The 18,529-nt window shown below is 43.6% G+C and overlaps 1 protein-coding gene across 2 annotated transcripts in view; it reads left to right on the top strand.

Annotated features, from left to right (window-relative positions):
* Positions 1-18,529, top strand: part of engase (endo-beta-N-acetylglucosaminidase) — a 62,355-nt gene that overhangs the window by 38,318 nt on the left and 5,508 nt on the right. Inside the window, exons 10-12 of one of the 2 annotated variants that reach the window (XM_043714672.2) lie at positions 4,547-4,734; positions 12,557-12,705; positions 16,679-16,772. In XM_043714672.2, coding sequence (XP_043570607.2) covers positions 4,547-4,734; positions 12,557-12,705; positions 16,679-16,772 — 431 coding nt within the window. The remainder of the gene's footprint in view (positions 1-4,546; positions 4,735-12,556; positions 12,706-16,678; positions 16,773-18,529) is intronic. The other variant, XM_088000587.1, reaches the window with a different exon arrangement.

Here is an 18,529-nt window from a genome sequence, read left to right as displayed (position 1 = left end):
GAGAATCGACGTTTCGGGCATAAGCCCTTCTTCAGGAAGAAGGGCTTATGCCCGAAACGTCGATTCTCCTGTTCCCTGGATGCTGCCTGACCTGCTGTGCTTTTCCAGCAACACATTTTCAGCGGTAATCCAGATATTACTACTCTCGAGGGATCTTCTTTTTAAATTCCTGGCAAACTCTCTGTAATCTCCCTTCAGAATCTCAACCTTTTCCCTTCCTATGTCGTTGTTTCCATTGTGCACAGTGACCTCTTGCTGGCCTCTCTCCCCCTTAAGAACTTTCTGTACCCTCTCTGAGACATCCTTGATCCTGGCACCAGAGAAGCGACACACCATTCTGATTTAGTAAGGGATGGTCGTGCGTGACAAACCTGTTTGAATTCTTTGAAGAGGTAACAAGTAGGTTAGACCAGGGAAACCCAGTGGATGTTATCTACCTAGACTTCCAAAAGGTCTTTGATAAGGTGCCTCACAGGAGGCTGCTGATTAAGGCGAGGGCCCATGGTGTTCAAGGTGAGCTACAGGCATGGATTGAGGATTGGCTGTCTGACAGAAGGCAGAGAGTTGGGATAAAAGGTTCTTTTTCGGAATGGCAGCTGGTGACAAGTGGTGTCCCACAGGGTTCAGTGTTGGGGCTGCAGCTGTTCACTTGTATATATTAATGATCTGGATGAAGGGACTGGGGGCATTCTGGCGAAGTTTGCCGATGATACAAAGTTAGGTGGACAGGCAGGTAGTACTGAGGAGGTGGGGAGGCTGCAGAAAAAAATTAGACAATTTAGGAGAGTGGTCCAGGAAATGGCTGATGAAATTTAACATTAGCAAATACAAGACCTTGCATTTTGGAAAAAAGAACACAGGCATGGACTATTTCTAAACAGTGAGAAAATTCTTAAAGCCAAAATACAAAAGATCTGGGAGTGCTAATCCAGGATTCTCTAAAGGTTAGCTTGCAGGTTGAGTCCATGATTAAGAAAGCGAATGTAACATTGCCATTTATCTCAAGAGGGTTGGAATATATAAGCAGCAATGTGCTTCTGAGAATTTATAAAGTTTTAGTTAGGCCCCATTTGGAATACTGTATCCAATTTGGGCTCCACACCTCAGGAAGGACATACTGGCACTGGAGCATGTCTAGCGGAGATTCACACAGATTATCCCTGGAATGGTAGGCCTAACATACGATAAACGGCTGAGGATCCTGGGATTGTATTCATTAGAGTTTAGAAGGTTGAAGGGAGATCTAATAGAAACTTATAAGATAATGTCTGGCTTAAAAGGGTGGACACTGGGAAGTTGTTTCCGTCAGGCGGGGAGACTAGGACCCGTGGGCACAGCCTTAGAATTAGAGGGTGTCAATTTAAAAAGGAAAGGAGGAAACACTTCTTCGGCCAGAGAGTGGTGGGCCTGTGGAATTCATTGTCACAGAGCGCAGTGGAGGCCGGAACGTTAAATGTCTTCAAGACAGAGACTGATAAATTCTTGGTGTCGCAAGGAATTAAGGGCTACGGGGAGAGTGTGGGTAAGTGGTGTTGAAATACCCATCAGCCATGATTAAATGGCAGAGTGGACTCGATGGGCTGAATGACCTTACTTCCACTCCTATGTCTTATGGTCTTATGGAAATAGTGGAGTTGTTGTGCTTTCTTGACCATTGTATCCCTCTCATTTTAATTCCCAAGACAGAGGAAAATTTTACCTGCACCTACCCTTTTAAGTATTATGTAGCTTTCAATGAGATCACCTCTCATTCTCGAGAGAATACAGGCCCAGTTTGCCCAAACTCTCTTCATAGGATAGTTCTGCCATCCTGGGAACACATCTGCTGAACCTTCATTGCACTCCCTCAATGGAACTAAAGGTATTAGAAGACCAAAACTGCACACATTACTGCTGGTGTGGTCTAACCAATTTAGTGCGTAGCTATGCACTGCCCTGGGTGAGGTTGAATATTTGTGTTGGGAGAAAGTGAGGACTGCAGGTGCTGGAGATCAGAATCGAGAGTGTGGTGTTGGAAAAGTACAACAGGTCAGGCAGCATCCGAGGAGCAGGAGAATTGACATTTTGAGCATGAGCCCTTCATCAGGAATTTAAGACTAAGATAAATAGATTATCGAGTATCAGCGTGATCAAGTGTTATGGAGAGAAGGCGGGAGAATAGGGTTGAGAAACCTATCACCCATGAGCAGACTCGATAGGCTGAATGGCCTAATTTCTGAATAGCCATCTTCCTGATGAAGGGCTCATGCCTGAAACATCGATTCTCCTGCTCCTCGGATGCTGCCTGACCTGCTGTGCTTTTCCAGCACCACACTCTCAACTCTGAATATTCATGGTTGAATATTTTACAATAAAAGGAATCTGCTGACTCTGACTTGGACTTGGCCACTATGGCTCATTGTGAGCAGACTGCAAATAACATCTAAGCTGAGCCACAGTACAATGGTACTTGTCAAAATGTTCAAGTAAAAATATTTCATTTCTAAAATAAACCTCATCAATCACAAAGTCTTGCCAACAAATGCTACAATTTTCAATGTCTCTATTTTTTGGAAAGTCTTGCATTAACTATGCAAAAGCACCAAATCATAGAACACATTAAAAGTAATCTGCAGACAGAGCCACAGCCAAGCACATTAAGACTTTCTAATGTAATGATCTGAAATTTCCATCTATATTGCCACAAATAATATGGAGCCTTATAAAAGACATAATCAAATCTGTGTTTAGATAACATAATAAAGGATCAGTCCAAAGCATTGCAGCCTTTGATTAGATTACAAGCTCATAGTCAATCCTTGCTGCGTATCATTCTTTATACATATTGTACATTCATTCTTGGACACTTGCAAAAATGTAGTGGCATTTACAATGTTACAAGTTACAATGATATCTTGAGTGTTTTAATAGCTGTAAAAGTAAACATACAGATGTAGCATAACCACTTCTCTAAGTCTTCATGTCTCTGATCTTTGATGTAGCGGAACTGCTCAGTTCATGGTCCAGTTTGACCTTCAGACAATAATATGCAAGAAGAAGAGCCTTTAAGCATCTACAGTGTACACTCAGCAGTAGCACTCTCACTTTCTCAGGTAGAAGGTTGTGGATTGAAGATTCACTCCAGAGGTATGAGTACTGTAATCGGGGCTAACACACTCAGCACAGTACTTCCTGCAGGAATTATAAAACATGAAGGCGAGACCCCATCTGCCCTCTCAAGAGATTTTAAATGATCTTACGGCATTGTTTCAAAAGAAGTGCAATGCACCGCTGCCTCATATCACGGCCAATGTTTACCCCTCTGTAATATTACTAAAACTGTCTGCTCCTGGATGCAATTGCTGCTGCTGCTTTGCTCAGCCCAGAATACTTGATGCCATTGTTCTTACATTACAACAGTGAGTGGTCATAATGAAGTGTGGGTGTTACTAGCTGGGTCATCGTTTATTGCTTGTGCGTAGTTGCCTTTGAGAAGGTGTAGTGAGCTGCCTTGAAATACCACTGCAGGCTATCTGTGTGGGTACCACACAATGCCATTAGGGACAGAGTTTCAGGATTTTGACCCAGTGACAGTGAAAAGACGTGATATATTCCCAAGTTGGAATGCTGAGTGGCTTGAAGAGGAACTTGAAGGTGGTCAAGTTGTTCTGTACTGCTGTCCCTTGTCCTTCTAGATGGTAATAGTCACGGGCTTGGATAGAGCTGTTTAAGGAGCCTTGGTGATTTTCTGCAGTGCATCTTGTAAATGGTATACACTACTGCTACTGAGTGTTGATGGTGGAGGGAGTGGATGCTTATTGATGTGGTGCCAATCAAGTGGGCTGCTTTTTCTGGATGGTGTCAAACTTCTTGAGTGTTGTTGGAGCTGCACCCATTTGTTTAAGTGGGCAGTGTTCCATTACATTCCTGACTTGTGCCTTGTAGATGATGGATACGTTTTGGGGAGGCTGAAGCTTGAAGGTTCCTAGCCTCTGACCAGCTGTAGTTGCTATAGTATTTACAGCTACTCAGATCAGTTTCTGGTCCGTGGTAATCCCAGGAGGTTGATAGTAGGGAATTCAGCAAATGGCAATGCCATTGAATGTCAAGGGACAATGGTTAAATTCTCTTGTTGAAGATGGTAATTGCCTGGCACTTATATACACGAATGTTACTTGTAACTTGCAAACATAAAGGAGACTTGGAGAATTACATTTTATATTGACTTTAAAGTCCATTAGGGTATCCTGAACCGATAAGAGGCGCTACCTAAAAACAGTTTTGCTCTTAATTTGACATGTATCATGGATATATTCTTGGAAATATTTGATTATGATGCCAGGCTGTTGGTATTTTAGATTAGTTGTTTGAACGATTAATTAATCCACTGAGATTAAAAATGCAGAAAATCAATACTGGTAATAATATTTTTATTTTGAGTACCATCAATAAAAATCAGAATCTAAATTGTCTACTGATTCCCATTTCACATTGCCTGCCAGTAGACTTCACTATTTTTGTATCTTGCTTCAGTCATTTACCAGCACTGTGGTGTTGCTTCCTGCAGGTGGAGGTTGCTGGAAGTTGGCTTAATCTTAGTGCACAGGAAATTCAGCCTCTGTTTGTGGATCAGCAGCTGGATCCGGCCAATGGCTGTGTGAAGACCCATGGGTGTTCAAAGGATGCCTGGAATGGAGGATGCTGTCTTGTGGTTAAAGGGCTAATCCCTGCCAGCAGATCAAGTGTGTCTGTGAGGTTAGTGCATGTATAAATATTTCTAATATTCTTCATTATTTACCACTCCTCCCAATTAAGAGATTTTTTTCTATGGAACACCTTTGGGATCCCAGTGCCATCCCAAAGTTTTCATGGCTTTTAAAACAGCAGAGAGCGGCGCGAGCTGGGCGGAAGTGAAGTTGGAGCGCAGAGCTGGTCGGGAAGGTAAGTGATTTATATTTAAGAACTTAATTCGACGCCAACGGTCTTTTCCCAGCAGAGAGCGGCGCGAGCTGGGCGGAAGTGAAGTTGGAGCGCAGAGCTGTTCGGGAAGGTAAGTGATTGATATTTGAGTGGGTGTGTTCTGGACCCCAGGCCCTACAAAGTAGGGTCTCCCTCCCATCCTCCTCCTCTAACCTAACTTTAAAGTCCACAGGTAAGCTACTCAGTGTTCTTGTTTTGGAGACTAAGTGTAGAGTTATGGCAGCGCAGGCAGTGGAATGTTCCTCCTGCAGGATGTTTGAGGTAGGGGTGACCACCGATGCTCCTGCCGACTTCATCTGCAGGAAATGCAGTCAGCTCCTGCTCCTCACAGAACGTGTTAGGGAACTGGAACTGGAGTTGGATGAACTGAGGATTATTCAAGAGGCTGAGAGGGTGATAGATAGAAGCTACAGGGACATAGTTATGCCAGATAACAGAGGTAGCTGGGTAACAGTTAGAGGTGGGAAGGGGAGGAAGCAGGCAGTGCAGGGATCCCCTGTGGTCATTCCCCTCAACAATAAGTATACCACTTTGGATACTGTTGGGGGAGAAGGCCTAGCAGGGGTAAGCTGCACTGACCGGGTCTCTGGCACGAGGTCCAGCTCTGAGGCTCAGAAGGGAAAGGGGGAGAGGAGGAGAGCACTAGTTATAGGAGACTCTGTAGTTAGAGGGACGGACAGGCGGTTCTGTGGACATGGGCGAGACTCTCGGATGGTTTGTTGCCTCCTGAGTGCCAGGGTCCAAGACGTCTTGGACCGTGTCTTCAGAATCCTTAAGGGGGAGGGTGTGCAGCCAGAGGTCGTGGTGCTTGTTGGCACCAATGACATAGGTAGGAAGAGGGGTGGGGAGGTCATTCAGGAGCTCAGGGTGTTAGGCTGGAAGCTAAAAGTTAGGATGGACAGAGTCGTCATCTCTGGGTTGTTGCCGGTGCCACGTGACAGTGAGGCAAGGAATAGGGAGAGAGTGCAGTTGAACACGTGGCTGCAAGGATGGAGTAGGAGGGAGGGCTTCAGGTATTTGGACAATTGGACTGCATTCTGGGGAAGGTGGGACCTGTACAAGCAGGACGGGTTGCACCTGAACCAGAAGGGCACCAATATCCTGGGGGGTAGGTTTGCTAGCACATTTCGGGGGGATTTAAACTAATTTGGCAGGGGAATGGGATCCGGACTTGTAGTGCAGCAAATAGGTTAGCTGTTTGTCAGGATGTCCAAGAATGTAGGGAGGCTGTGGAGAAGGTAGCACTGACAGGAAATACTTGCGGACACAGAGATGGGTTCAAGTGTGTATACTTTAACGCAAGGAGTATCAGAAATAAGGTGGGTGAACTTAAGGCGTGGATCGGTACCTGGGACTATGATGTTGTGGCCATCACGGAAACGTGGATAGAAGAGGGACAGGAATGGTTGTTGGAGGTTCCTGGTTACAGATGTTTCAGTAAGATTAGGGAGGATGGTTAAAAAAAGGAGGGGGGGTGGAGTTGCTAATTAGTAATGGTATAACGGCTGCAGAAAGGCAGTTCGAGGGGGATCTGCCTTTGAAGGTAGTATGGGCTGAAGTCAGAAATAGGAAAGGAGCAGTCACCTTGTTCGGTGTTTACTATAGGCCCCCCAATAGCAGCAGAGATGTGGAGAAACAGATTGGGAAACAGTTTTTGGAAAGGTGCAGAAGCCACAGGGTAGTAGTCATGGGCGATTTCAACTTCCCAAATATTGATTGGAAGCTCTTTAGATCAAGTAGATTGGATGGGGAGGTGTTTGTGCAGTGTGTCCAGGAAGCTTTTCTAACTCAGTATGTAGATTGTCCGACCAGAGGGGAGGCCATATTGGATTTGGTACTTGGTAACGAACCGGGACAAGTGATGGGCTTGTTAGTGGGTGAACATTTTGGTGATGGTGACCACAATTCTGTGACTTTCACCTTGGTTATGGAGAGAGATAGGTGCATGCAACAGGGTCGGTTTTACAAGTGGGGGAAGGGTAATTACGATGCTGTAAGACAGGATCTGAGGAGCATAAGTTGGGAGCATAGGCTGTCAGGGAAGGATGTCGTGGAAATGTGGAACTTTTTCAAGGAACAGATACGACGTGTCCTTGATATGTGTGTACCTGTCAGGCAGGAAAAAGATGGTCGTGTGAGGGAACCTTGGTTGACGAGGGAGGTTGAATGTCTTGTAAAGAGGAAGAAGGGGGCTTACATAAGGTTGAGGAAACAAGGTTCAGACAGAGCATTGGAGGGATACAGGATAGCCAGAAGGGAGCTGAAGAAAGGGATTAGGAGAGCTAAGAGAGAGCATGAAAAATCTTTGGCGGATAGGATCAAGGATAACCTTTTATGCAAATGTGAGAAACATGAGAATGACGAGAACGAGGGCAGGTCCGATCAAGGACAGTAGTGGGAGACTGTGTATTGAGCCAGAAGAGATAGGAGAGGTCTTGAATGAGTACTTTTCTTCAGTATTTACAAATGAGAGGAACCGGATTGTTGAAGAGGAGAGTGTGAAACGGACTGGTAAGCGAGAAGAAATACTTGTTAGGAAGGAAGATGTGTTGGACATTTTGAACAACTTGAGGATAGACAAATGCCCCGGGCCTGACGGGATATATCCTAGGATTATGTGGGAAGCAAGACAGGAAATTGCAGAACCGTTGGCAATGATCTTTTCGTCTTCACTGTCAAAGGGGGTGGTACCAGGGGACTGGAGAGTGGCGAATGTTGTGCCCCTGTTCAAAAAAGGGAATAGGGATAACCCCGGAAATTACAGGCCAGTTAGTCTTACTTCGGTGGTAGGCAAAGTAATGGAAAGGGTACTGAGGGATAGGATTTATGAGTATCTGGAAAGACACTGCTTGATTAGGGACAGCCAGCACGGATTTGTGAAGGGTAGGTCTTGCCTTACAAGTCTTATATGAATTCTTTGAGGAGGTGACCAAGCATGTGGATTAGGGTAGAGCAGTGGATGTAGTGTACATGGATTTTAGTAAGGCATTTGATAAGGTTCCCCATGGTAGGCTTATGCGGAAAGTCAGGAGGCATGGGATAGAGGGAAATTTGGCCAGTTGGATAGAAAACTGGCTAACCGGTCGAAGTCAGAGAGTGGTGGTAGATGGCAAATATTCAGCCTGGAGCCCAGTTACAAGTGGAGTTCCGCAGGGATCAGTTCTGGGTCCTCTGCTGTTTGTAATTTTTATTAATGACTTAGAAGAGGGAGTCGAAGGGTGGGCCAGTAAATTTGCAGATGATACGAAGATTGGTGGAGTTGTGGATAGTGAGGAGGGCTGTTGTCAGCTGCAAAGGGACTTAGATATGATGCAGAGCTGGGCTGAGGAGTGGCAGATGGAGTTCAACCCTGTCAAGTGTGAGGTTGTCCATTTTGGAAGGACAAATAAGAATGCAGAATACAGGGTTAACGGTAGGGTTCTTAGTGAGGTGGAGGAGCAGAGGGATCTTGGGGTCTATGTTCATAGATCTTTTGAAAGTTGCCACTCGGGTGGATAGAGCTTGTAAGAAGGCCTATGGTGTATTAGCGTTCATTAGCAGAGGGATTGAATTCAAGAGTCGTGAAGTGATGTTGCAGCTGTACAGGACCTTGGTTAGCCACATTTGGAGTACTGTGTGCAGTTCTGGTCGCCTCACTTTAGGAAAGATGTGGAAGCTTTGGAGAGGGTGCAGAGAAGATTTACCAGGATGTTGCCTGGAATGGAGAATAGGTCGTACGAGGATAGGTTGAGAGTGCTAGGCCTTTTCTCATTGGAACGGCGAAGGATGAGGGGTGACTTGATAGAGGTTTATAAGATGATCAGGGGAATAGATAGAGTAGACAGTCAGAAACTTTTTCCCCAGGTACAACAGAGTGTTACAAGGGGACATAAATTTAAGGTGAAGGGTGGAAGGTATAGGGGGATGTCAGGGGTAGGTTCTTTACTCAGAGAGTGGTGGGGGCATGGAATGCGCTGCCTGTGGGAGTGGCAGAGCCAGAATCATTGGCGACCTTTAAGCGGCAATTGGATAGGTACATGGATGGGTGCTTAAGCTAGGACAAATGTTCGGCACAACATTGTGGGCCGAAGGGCCTGTTCTATGCTGTATTGTTCTATGATCTATGTTCTATGTTAATTTTAATACATCCAGGACTCAGATAAAGTTGTAACACTCCCAGCTTCTGTGTCACCAATCCCTCAATGCCTTGGAAATTAATTGTTTTGATTGGATCTGTGTCCTGTAGGTTCTATTTCTAACACGCACTTAGGTGATCTTGACCTTTCCATCTGCAAATCCTGCTTCACTCAGTAAAATTAGAATAAATGATTGGATTCTCATTGTGCTTAATAATGACAGGTTAATATCTGAAGAAGTTCCAGCTGTCCAAATATCTTTAAGCAAAATAAAGCAAAGAGCTAACGGATGCTGGAAATCCGATACAAAAACAGAAACTGCTGGAGGAGCTCAGCAAATCAGGCAGCATCTATGGGGAGAGAAAGCAGAGTCAGTGTTTCAGGACTAATCACCTTTCATCAGAATCGCTGGACCTGATACATTGCCTTTGCTTTCTCTCCCCATGGATGCTGCCAGACCTGCTGATTTTCTCCAGCGTTTCTAACCATGTATCTTACTTGGTGGAAGGTGGGGAAAGACATTTGTGACTTTGCCAATGTTATGCCTACCCTAAAGTGGAACCAGCTTGTCAGGAACAGCCTTTTGACCTGCATACATATACTTGGGATCAGGTCTGCACCATGTTTGGCTTATAACTGTGTAACTAGTGTTTCTCTTCCTTTCATGTCTAATTTGCGTGCTCATTATGGAATTGGACATTTATTGACAAAATGGGCAGGAGAGTGAAGGAAGAAATGCTATCTATCTGGTCAATTGAAAATTCAATATGGATGATCGTATTTTTATTACCTATTTAATTTCCTCTTTTATCTTGTTTCTGCCCCTCTACTGTTTAAAAACATCAGCTCTTATCAACACTCCCAATTGCAAGCTGTATGACTGTGGTAAAAACAACACTTTTCCACTGTTGGGCAACTGGGTAACTGCACTCACCTGGTTCAATTCTCATCTGTGTCTAATCATAGCCAGAGGGTTGATGCTAATAGCTTCTCTTCCCATTCCTAAATCAGTGGCTTTTGTGTTACCTCAAGATCTGTATGATCTTGGAGGTCAGTAGTGTCTGTGACACCTTTTTCCAAAGAAAAGAATGGTTGAGTTTTCAACAAATGAATGTGTGTTAAAGACTAAGTTGAAATTAAAGTTGTCTTTTTCTCTAATTGTTGTGATGGAGGAACGCCAGTATTTTATGATTCTGCCAAGCTTAGAATGATACAAACTGTGAACAGCTGTATTTTTATCTTTTGGAACAAAATGGATTGGGATTTTTAAAAACAAGAGCTGAAAATGTGTTGCTGGAAAAGCGCAGCAGGTCAGGCAGCATCCAAGGAACAGGAGAATCGACGTTTCGGGCATAAGCCCTTCTTCAGAAATGAGGAAAGTGGAATGAGGACTTTCCTCATTCTTGAAGAAGGGCTCATGCCCGAAACGTCGATTCTCCTGTTCCTTGGATGCTGCCTGACCTGCTGCGCTTTTCCAGCAACACATTTTCAGCTCTGATCTCCAGCATCTGCAGTCCTCACTTTCTCCCCATTTTTAAAAACAATCCATATTCAGATATGGACCAGATTTAGTGGGATTTATTTTTATCCAGCTTTGAAAGTGGAACAAAGCCACCAGTGTACCTCCCAATGAAGTTGTTGGGAACTCTGAACAATTTTCAGATTCAGACATCAGTTGACTTACGTCAGAAAGCTGATAGTGTTATATGGGGACTTTGCTGCCCCCTCCTGATTATTGGCATACTGCACTCAACAGGTTGTGGCTTGGCTCAGATACAAGAGGTGAGGTCAGACTGGCAGCGGGCCCCATTCAAAATCTGTGCCCGCTGACCCACCCCTCTCAAAAATGAAAATTTCTAGGCTGGTTTGCAGTGACTACCAGCTGACCCTTTCAGCATTAGTAATTAGACCACTCAAAGCTTCAATATGACTGGGCCTTGAGTGCCAGGTACACACCCTCCCATTTGGGTTTGAAAATGGCAGTCAGTGTCTCCAGTTAATCACTATTTGCATAGTTAAACAGTCTTCTGCCTATTTTGAGAAGAAGTGCTAAATGTCAATTCAGTGGAGGTTGAACTGAGCTCTTGGCTTTACAGATGTGTCTAAGGTCTCCTTTGATTAGTTTCAGCTAATTGTCCATTATTTCAGTCAGGAAATGGACAATCAGATTGCTATCTCTCCATCTGCTGTCTATTGGGATTTTGACTGCTTGGTTTGGGAGACAATTCTAGTTTAACAGACCTTAGGGGTGAAATCAGATTAGGCAAGTGAGGTACATTAAGAAATTCTGCCAAGAGGAAAATGACAGCTATCAAAAGGTTACTGTCATCAGTTTGGCACAATGGATGAATTGCTTGCACATTCCAGCGTTGTTAACAAGTTGTGATGTAATGGATCCATTTATTTGAACTTCATAAAAGTAGTCACCCAGGATGAAGTTTGTCATTTTAAATGTCAGCTGAACTGGAGAATCTCTCAAAATTATGTGGGTCAGAGTTCAAGTCTCTAACTGTTCAGTGAAGAGAAAACACTGCTCATAGAGAAAGGCCTGTTGGATCTTGACAGGAATTCAACCAGAACTTTCTCCCTAATATCTCTGAAATTGTTTAGGCTTAAGCATAATGGTCAAAACGTCTGTTTAGATTACTAAGCTTGTTACATTCTTTATCATTTTATATATCATAGGGTTAGATGATAAATTATAATTGACTGCATCTGCTATTCTGATCATTCACATTATTTGTTGAAAAATATCAATGTATTAGTTGATTTGTAACCTTACTGAACTGCTCATCAATCCACCTTTGAAAGGCAGCAGAGTCTATCATGGGGTCAGTATCCAGTTCACTCAACAAGCAGTTTTATTTTCAATGGCCTTTGATCCGAGTCATGCTGTCATATGACTAATTACTGGGCAGTGAAGGCAAACCCCTGATCATAAAAGTATGTGGGGACCTCTTTCAGGATATATTGGTAATGCTGAATGTATTGAGACTATTCAGTGTAGCTGTTAATTTATAATGCTACCCAAGAGTTCACTTGTTCATTTTAAGGCTACAAGTGAGCAGGCAGTAATTATCTGGGGCATATATTGGTATTTGCAATTGTGGTGTATTCCCAGTGGATACACTGACATGGATTGAAATATGCATCTACATGAAATATGTAATCCATGACAGAAGTCCCTGTAGCAAATACTTTAATTTATCTTATAGCTCTCAGCACTATTTATTGCCAATATCCAGACTGTGTGTGTGTAGATAAGATAGTTGCTAGAAATTTTCAAAGCCGTATCATAAACGTTGATGAATGATTTTAAAAAGTTAGGTGAGTTTTAGTCAAGTAATACGTAGAAATTTAATCATTCCAATTTTGAGGATGTGTCTTTGTGACACTGCTTTCCATCACTATTACCATCACTATTTGTGCAAAGAGTCTTTTAAATTACAATGTATAACATTTAGACAAATTGCTCTCCACAGGTTATTTAGTTTGCAGGTCCAGAGTCCTCCCAAAGTCTTTGTTGCCTTTGTTTATAAGGTTGAAGATGACACCAAAGTTGTTGTGAGGCCAGAGCTAACAACCTGTCCCGTCTCACAGTGTGATACAGAGGCACCGTCTACTGTGGATGGTGAGTGAAATGGGAATGAGTCCGTGTCTATCTCTAGAAAATACTAATAGGCATCTGAAGCCTTTTTATTTATATAAATAAGACTGTTTTCAGATCTCATTGTTTAGAAATTCAGCAGCACTGTTGTACATTTGATTTGATCCCCATGCTCCCTCTGGCACTTGAGCATGATATGCTCTGCAGTTACTGTAGGAGCTGCTCATTTAGGTTATTATTTTACCAGGAACTAAATTGGTTTATTTAGAATTTAATAACATGTATTTTCCACTATATATCTCCACTATGATTTCTAAATTCATCACCAATTAACAACTGCATTCAGTCTAATGAAAGTATCAGACTTGAGTTTCACAGTATACTGTGGAGACCATAGATGTAATTGTGCAGCAACATGTATTTGGTGACTTGATTTTTTAGATTAGATTAGATTAGATTACTTACAGTGTGGAAACAGGCCCTTCGGCCCAACAAGTCCACACCGCCCCGCTGAAGCGCAACCCACCCATACCCCTACATTTACCCCTTACCTAACACTACGGGCAATTTAGCATGGCCAATTCACCTGACCTGCACATCTTTTTGGACTGTGGGAGGAAACCCACGCAGACACGGGGAGAATGTGCAAACTCCACACAGTCAGTCGCCTGAGTCGGGAATTGAACCCGGATCTCTGGCGCTGTGAGGCAGCAGTGCTAACCACTGTGCCACCGTGCCACCCAACATTTTGATCTCTTTACAGAAATCTCTTTCCAAAATACACACAACAGTTGCCTTCTTTTTTTGCCATTTTATTTAGCTGTTTTGACATTTTATTTTATAATGTACAGCAGCCAGGACTAACACACATTGCCAAGTGTGGAGATCCTAGTTAATGATTCTATTTCTGCCTTGTACAGAGGATTTATTCCTAACATAATTTTTCGGTTATGGTGACTCCATTTTGTTTTTATCCAGTGAGTTTCAAGAGCCTAAGACAGTCCAAATGACAGGCATATGAATCAACTAATTATTTTCAAAAATCTTTACTTGTGTTGATTCAGGCTTGGTATTGCATAGCCAAGAAAAAGGATCTTGCCTTGACATTGGTGTCAGTAATGAATGGACATCACTTGTAAATGTATTGCATGTCCACCTTCCCACAGACCTTCCATGGGCCTTTACTCTGTAAGATGTGTTGAAAACCAAAACAAAATGTCATTCTCCAAAAGAGAATCTAAGCTCTGTGAGAGCGGGGGGAAACAAACAGCCTCCAATAAGAAATGAAACTTTGAAGGAATGACCCTCCAAATTTACAAAATTACATTTTCAGTGTCAGAGAGGCTGTTGGTAAGTAATTAAGATTTTAACACTGCTAGTTCCTATTGGACAGGTGGCTGGAGGGCTCCTGAATATAGAATATTGAATAATGCTCAGAGTTGGACTTTGCTGAGTCCATGCTGATTTGGAACTCAAGACTGGGCATCCATAAGGTGCTGTGAGCATCAACGGTGACTGGGCCGGCATGGTGGCTCAGTGGTTAGCACTGCTGCCTCACAGCGCCAGGGACCTGGGTTTGCTTCCAGCCTCAGGTGACTATCTCTGTGAATTTTGCACATCCTTCCTGTGTCTGTGTAGGTTTCCTCCGGATGCTCCGGTTTCCTCCCACAGTCCAAAGATGTGCAGATTAGGTAAATTGGCTGTGCTAAATTGCCCATAGTGTTCAGGGATGTGTAGGTTAGGTGCATTAGTCAGAGGTAAATATAGGGTAGGAGGAATGGGTCTGGATGGGTTACATTTTGGAGGTTCGGTGTGGACTTGTTGGGCCGACGGGCCTGTTTCTATACTGTAGGGATTCTAGAGGAAATAAAAACAGCTGCAACCTCACGGCCTTCCACATTCCCCACTCAACCACTACCATCAAGTCAGGGGGTAACCCTGGTTCAATGGAGAGTGCAGGAGGACATGCCAGGAGCAGCAACAGGCATACCTGAGGATGAGGTGTCAACCTGGTGAAGCTACCAAACAGCACTACTTGCATGTCAAACAGCATAAGCAGAAAATGACAGACCTAAGCAATCCCACAATGACAGATCAGATCTAAGTTCTGCAGTCCTGTCTCATCCTGTTGTGAATAGTAGTGGACAATTATACAAATCACTAATGGAGGAAGGGCCTCCATAAATATCCCAATCCTCAATGATACCCAACACATCAGTACAAAAGATATGGCTGAAGCATTCGTAACAATCTTCAGTTAGAAGTGCAAAGTGGATGATCCTTATGTGCCTCCTCAAGCGGTCCCCAGCATCACAGATATCAGTCTTCAACCAATTCAATTCATTCCAAGTGATATCAAGACGCAGTTGGAGACACTGGATATTGCAAAGGCTATGGGCCCTGACAACATTCCGGCAATAGTACTGAAGATTTGTGCACTAGAACTTGCTGCTCCTGTAGCCAAGCTGTTCCAGTACAGTTATAACACTAGTAACTACCTGACAATGTGGGAAATTGCTCAGCTATGTCCTGTACACACAAAGCAGGACAAATCCAAACTGGCCAATACCCCCCATCAGTCTGCTCTTGATCATCAGTAAAGTGATGGAAGGTGTCATCGACAGTGCTATCAAGCAGCACCTGCTCAGCAATGTATCTGCTCATTGACATTCAGTTTGGGTTCCACCAGGGACACGCAGCTCCTGACTTCAGTACTTGGTTCAAACATGGAGAAAAGAGCTGAATTCCAGGAGAGAGGTGATAGTGACATCAAGGCTGCATTCGACTGAGTGTGACATCAAGGAGCCCTGGCAAAACTGGAATCAGTGGGGATCGGGGGGGTCAAAGTGTCCACAGGTTAGAGTCCTATCTGGCACACAGGAAGATGGTTGTAGTTGTGGAGGTCATCTCGGCTGCAAGACATCTCTGCAGTTCTTCAGGGTGGTGTCCTAGGTCAAACCGGCTTCAGCTGCTGCGTCAATGATCTGCATCCATCATGAAGTGAGAAGTGGGGCTGTTTGCCAATGATTGCACAATGTTTAGCACCATTCATGACTCCTCAGATACTGAAGCAGTCTATGTTCAAATGCAACAAGATCTGGACAATATCCAGATTTGGGCTGACAGGCAGTGATCATCTCCAATAAGAGACCATCTGATTACCAATCTCTGGCATTATCATCACTGAATCCCCCACTATCAATATCATTGGGGTTACCTTTGACCAGAGTTAAACTGGACTCATCACATAAACTCAGTGGTGACAAGAGCAAGACAGAGGCTAGGATTATTGCGGCAAATAACTCACTTCCTGACTCTCCAAAGCTTGTCCACCATCTACAAAGCACAAGTCAGGAATGTGACGGAATAGTTCCCACTTTCCTGGAGGAATGCAGCTCCAACAACACTCAAGAAATCTGAAAACAGGACAAAGCAACCCACTTGATTGGCACCACATCCATAAGCATGCACTCTGTCCACTCCGATGCTCAGTAGCAGCAGAGCTGTGTATTATCTGCAAGATGCAATGCAGAGACTTACCAAAGAAACTTAGACAACACCTTCCAAACCCTTGACCACTCCCATCTAGAAAGACAAGAGCAGCAGATACATGGGAACACCACCATCTGCAAATTCCCCTCAAAACCACTCACCATCTTGACTTGTAAACATATCACCATTCCTTCAGTGTTGCTGGTTCATAATCCTGGAATTCCCTCCCTAATGGCATTGTGGGTCAACCTTTGGCATGTGGGCTGCAGTTGTTCAAGAATCCAGCTCCTTGTGAAAGACAACTGGGGGTGGGCAATAACTGCTGGTCCACTCAGCGATATGGATATCCCATGAGTGAATTTTTAAAAAAATTCCACGGTGGCCAGAACTGCTTCAGATTACTTTGGAGAATAATTAGAGAGATTCTTAAACAAATTTAATCACTCTTGGGCTATTTAAAAGGTTCATCACTAATTGTTTTACCTCATGTTCTGTACTCTTGCAGTGCTAAAACCGTTATCACTTGCAGAAGATAATGCCCTTGTTCAAAACTTTATTCAGAACAGTGCTCCATGGGACCCTGAGGGATGGACAACTTGGTGAGTCTGTGTGCTAACAACATGTTTGTGGATTGAATGGGCACACAGTGATGTTCAATTACAATGACCATAACATGTGACATTGGCTGTGATTTGTTCATGACCTTACATGCACTTTGGGGTGAAACATTAATCCTGATTATAGTATAAACGGTGTTTGTGAAAATTAATTCAGCTCCCTTCACCTAAAATTAACAATGGTTGACTATTTGGGTGAAGTCAAAAAGTGTGGTGCTGGAAAAACACAGCCATTTGGGTGGAGCTCTGTTCCAGTTGTTCCACAAAATTTCTCGGTTTTGATGCAATTGATTTTCCTTTTTCTGTTATCAATGCCACTGGGTTTTAATTTCACAGAAAAATTGGTAGAATCACACAGTCGGTTCCTAAAGCATTAGAAAGAATTCAGTGTGAGCAATAATGAATCTGTCTCCTTGTGAGTAGTGATCATACCAATAATGTCAAGAGAGGAAGTAAAAATTGTTTAACACAAGAGTTCATTTTGGGTCCGACATCAAAATGAAAAGCCTCCATAATGCCTCCAGAGGACTGTTGTGATGCGTACAAGATGCAGTCCATCACATTTCATCTTGTAGATGGTACACATTGCTGCCTCTTTACCCTGACAGGAGAGGGAATGAAAGCTTCAGTGGGGTCTTGATCAAGTGGGCTGCTTGTTCTGGATGGTGTTGAGCTGCTTGAATGTTGTTGGGATTGCACTAATTGAGGCAGTTCGAGAGTATTCCACTGTACTCCTGACTTGTGCCTTGTAGATGGTGGACAGGCTTTGAGGAGTCAGGAGGTGAGTTATTTGCTGCAGGAATCATAGCCTTTGACCTGCTGTTGTAGCTGCAATTTTTTTTTGTGGTTGGACAGTTAGGTTTATGGTCAATAGCAAACCCTGGATGCTGATAGTGGGGGACTTAACAATGATGTGTTGATAGTTAGGTGGAGATGGTTATTTCCTAGCAATTGTGTGGTCTGGGTGTTACTGGCCTCTGTCTCAAGTGTGAGTGTTCTCCTGTTCTAACTGCATGGGCAGGCACAAACTGCTTCATTATCTGAACAATTGCAAATGAAGCTAAATACTGGGCAACCATTGGAAAACTGTCCCATCTCTCACATTCTGACAGAAGGAAAGTCAGTTTTGATGCAGATGAAGCTGGCTGGTCCTGGGAAACTCCAGCAAGAAACAAAAATTGGTGGAGTTGTGGATAGTGAGGAGGATTGTCAGAGGATACAGCAGGAATGGGCATGGGCAGAAAAATGGCAGATGGAGTTTAATCTGGACAGATATGAGGTGATGCATTTTGGAAGGTCAAGTACAGGTGGAAATTATACCTTGGACGGTAGAACCATTAGGAGTATTGATATGCAGAGGGATCTGGGTGTGCAGATCACTGAAGGCAGGTAAATAAGATGGTAAAAAAAGCCTATGACATGCTTGTCTTCATTTAAGTATAAGGATAGGCAAATTATGCTGCGGCTTTATCGAACTTTAGTTAGGTCACACTTGGAATATTGTGTTCAGTTCTAGTCACCGCATTACCAGGAGGAAGTTGGTGCTTTGGAGAGGGTACAGAAAAGTTTTACCAGGATGTTGCCTGCTATGTGGGATTTTAGTTATGAAGAAAGGTTGGATGGACTGAGTTTGTTATCACTGGAGCACAGGCGTTTGAGGGGCGACCTGATTGACATTTGTAAGATCACAAATGGTATGGATAGAGTGGTAAGTATGAAACTTTTTCTCAGCGTGAACT

This window comes from Chiloscyllium plagiosum, unplaced genomic scaffold, assembly GCF_037043375.1.
Source record: "Chiloscyllium plagiosum isolate Xiang-an unplaced genomic scaffold, Cpla_swu_hap1 HiC_scaffold_25, whole genome shotgun sequence".
NCBI lineage: Eukaryota > Metazoa > Chordata > Chondrichthyes > Orectolobiformes > Hemiscylliidae > Chiloscyllium > Chiloscyllium plagiosum.
Note: the sequence above shows the minus strand (reverse complement) of the source record. Positions and strands in the feature narration are given on the sequence as shown.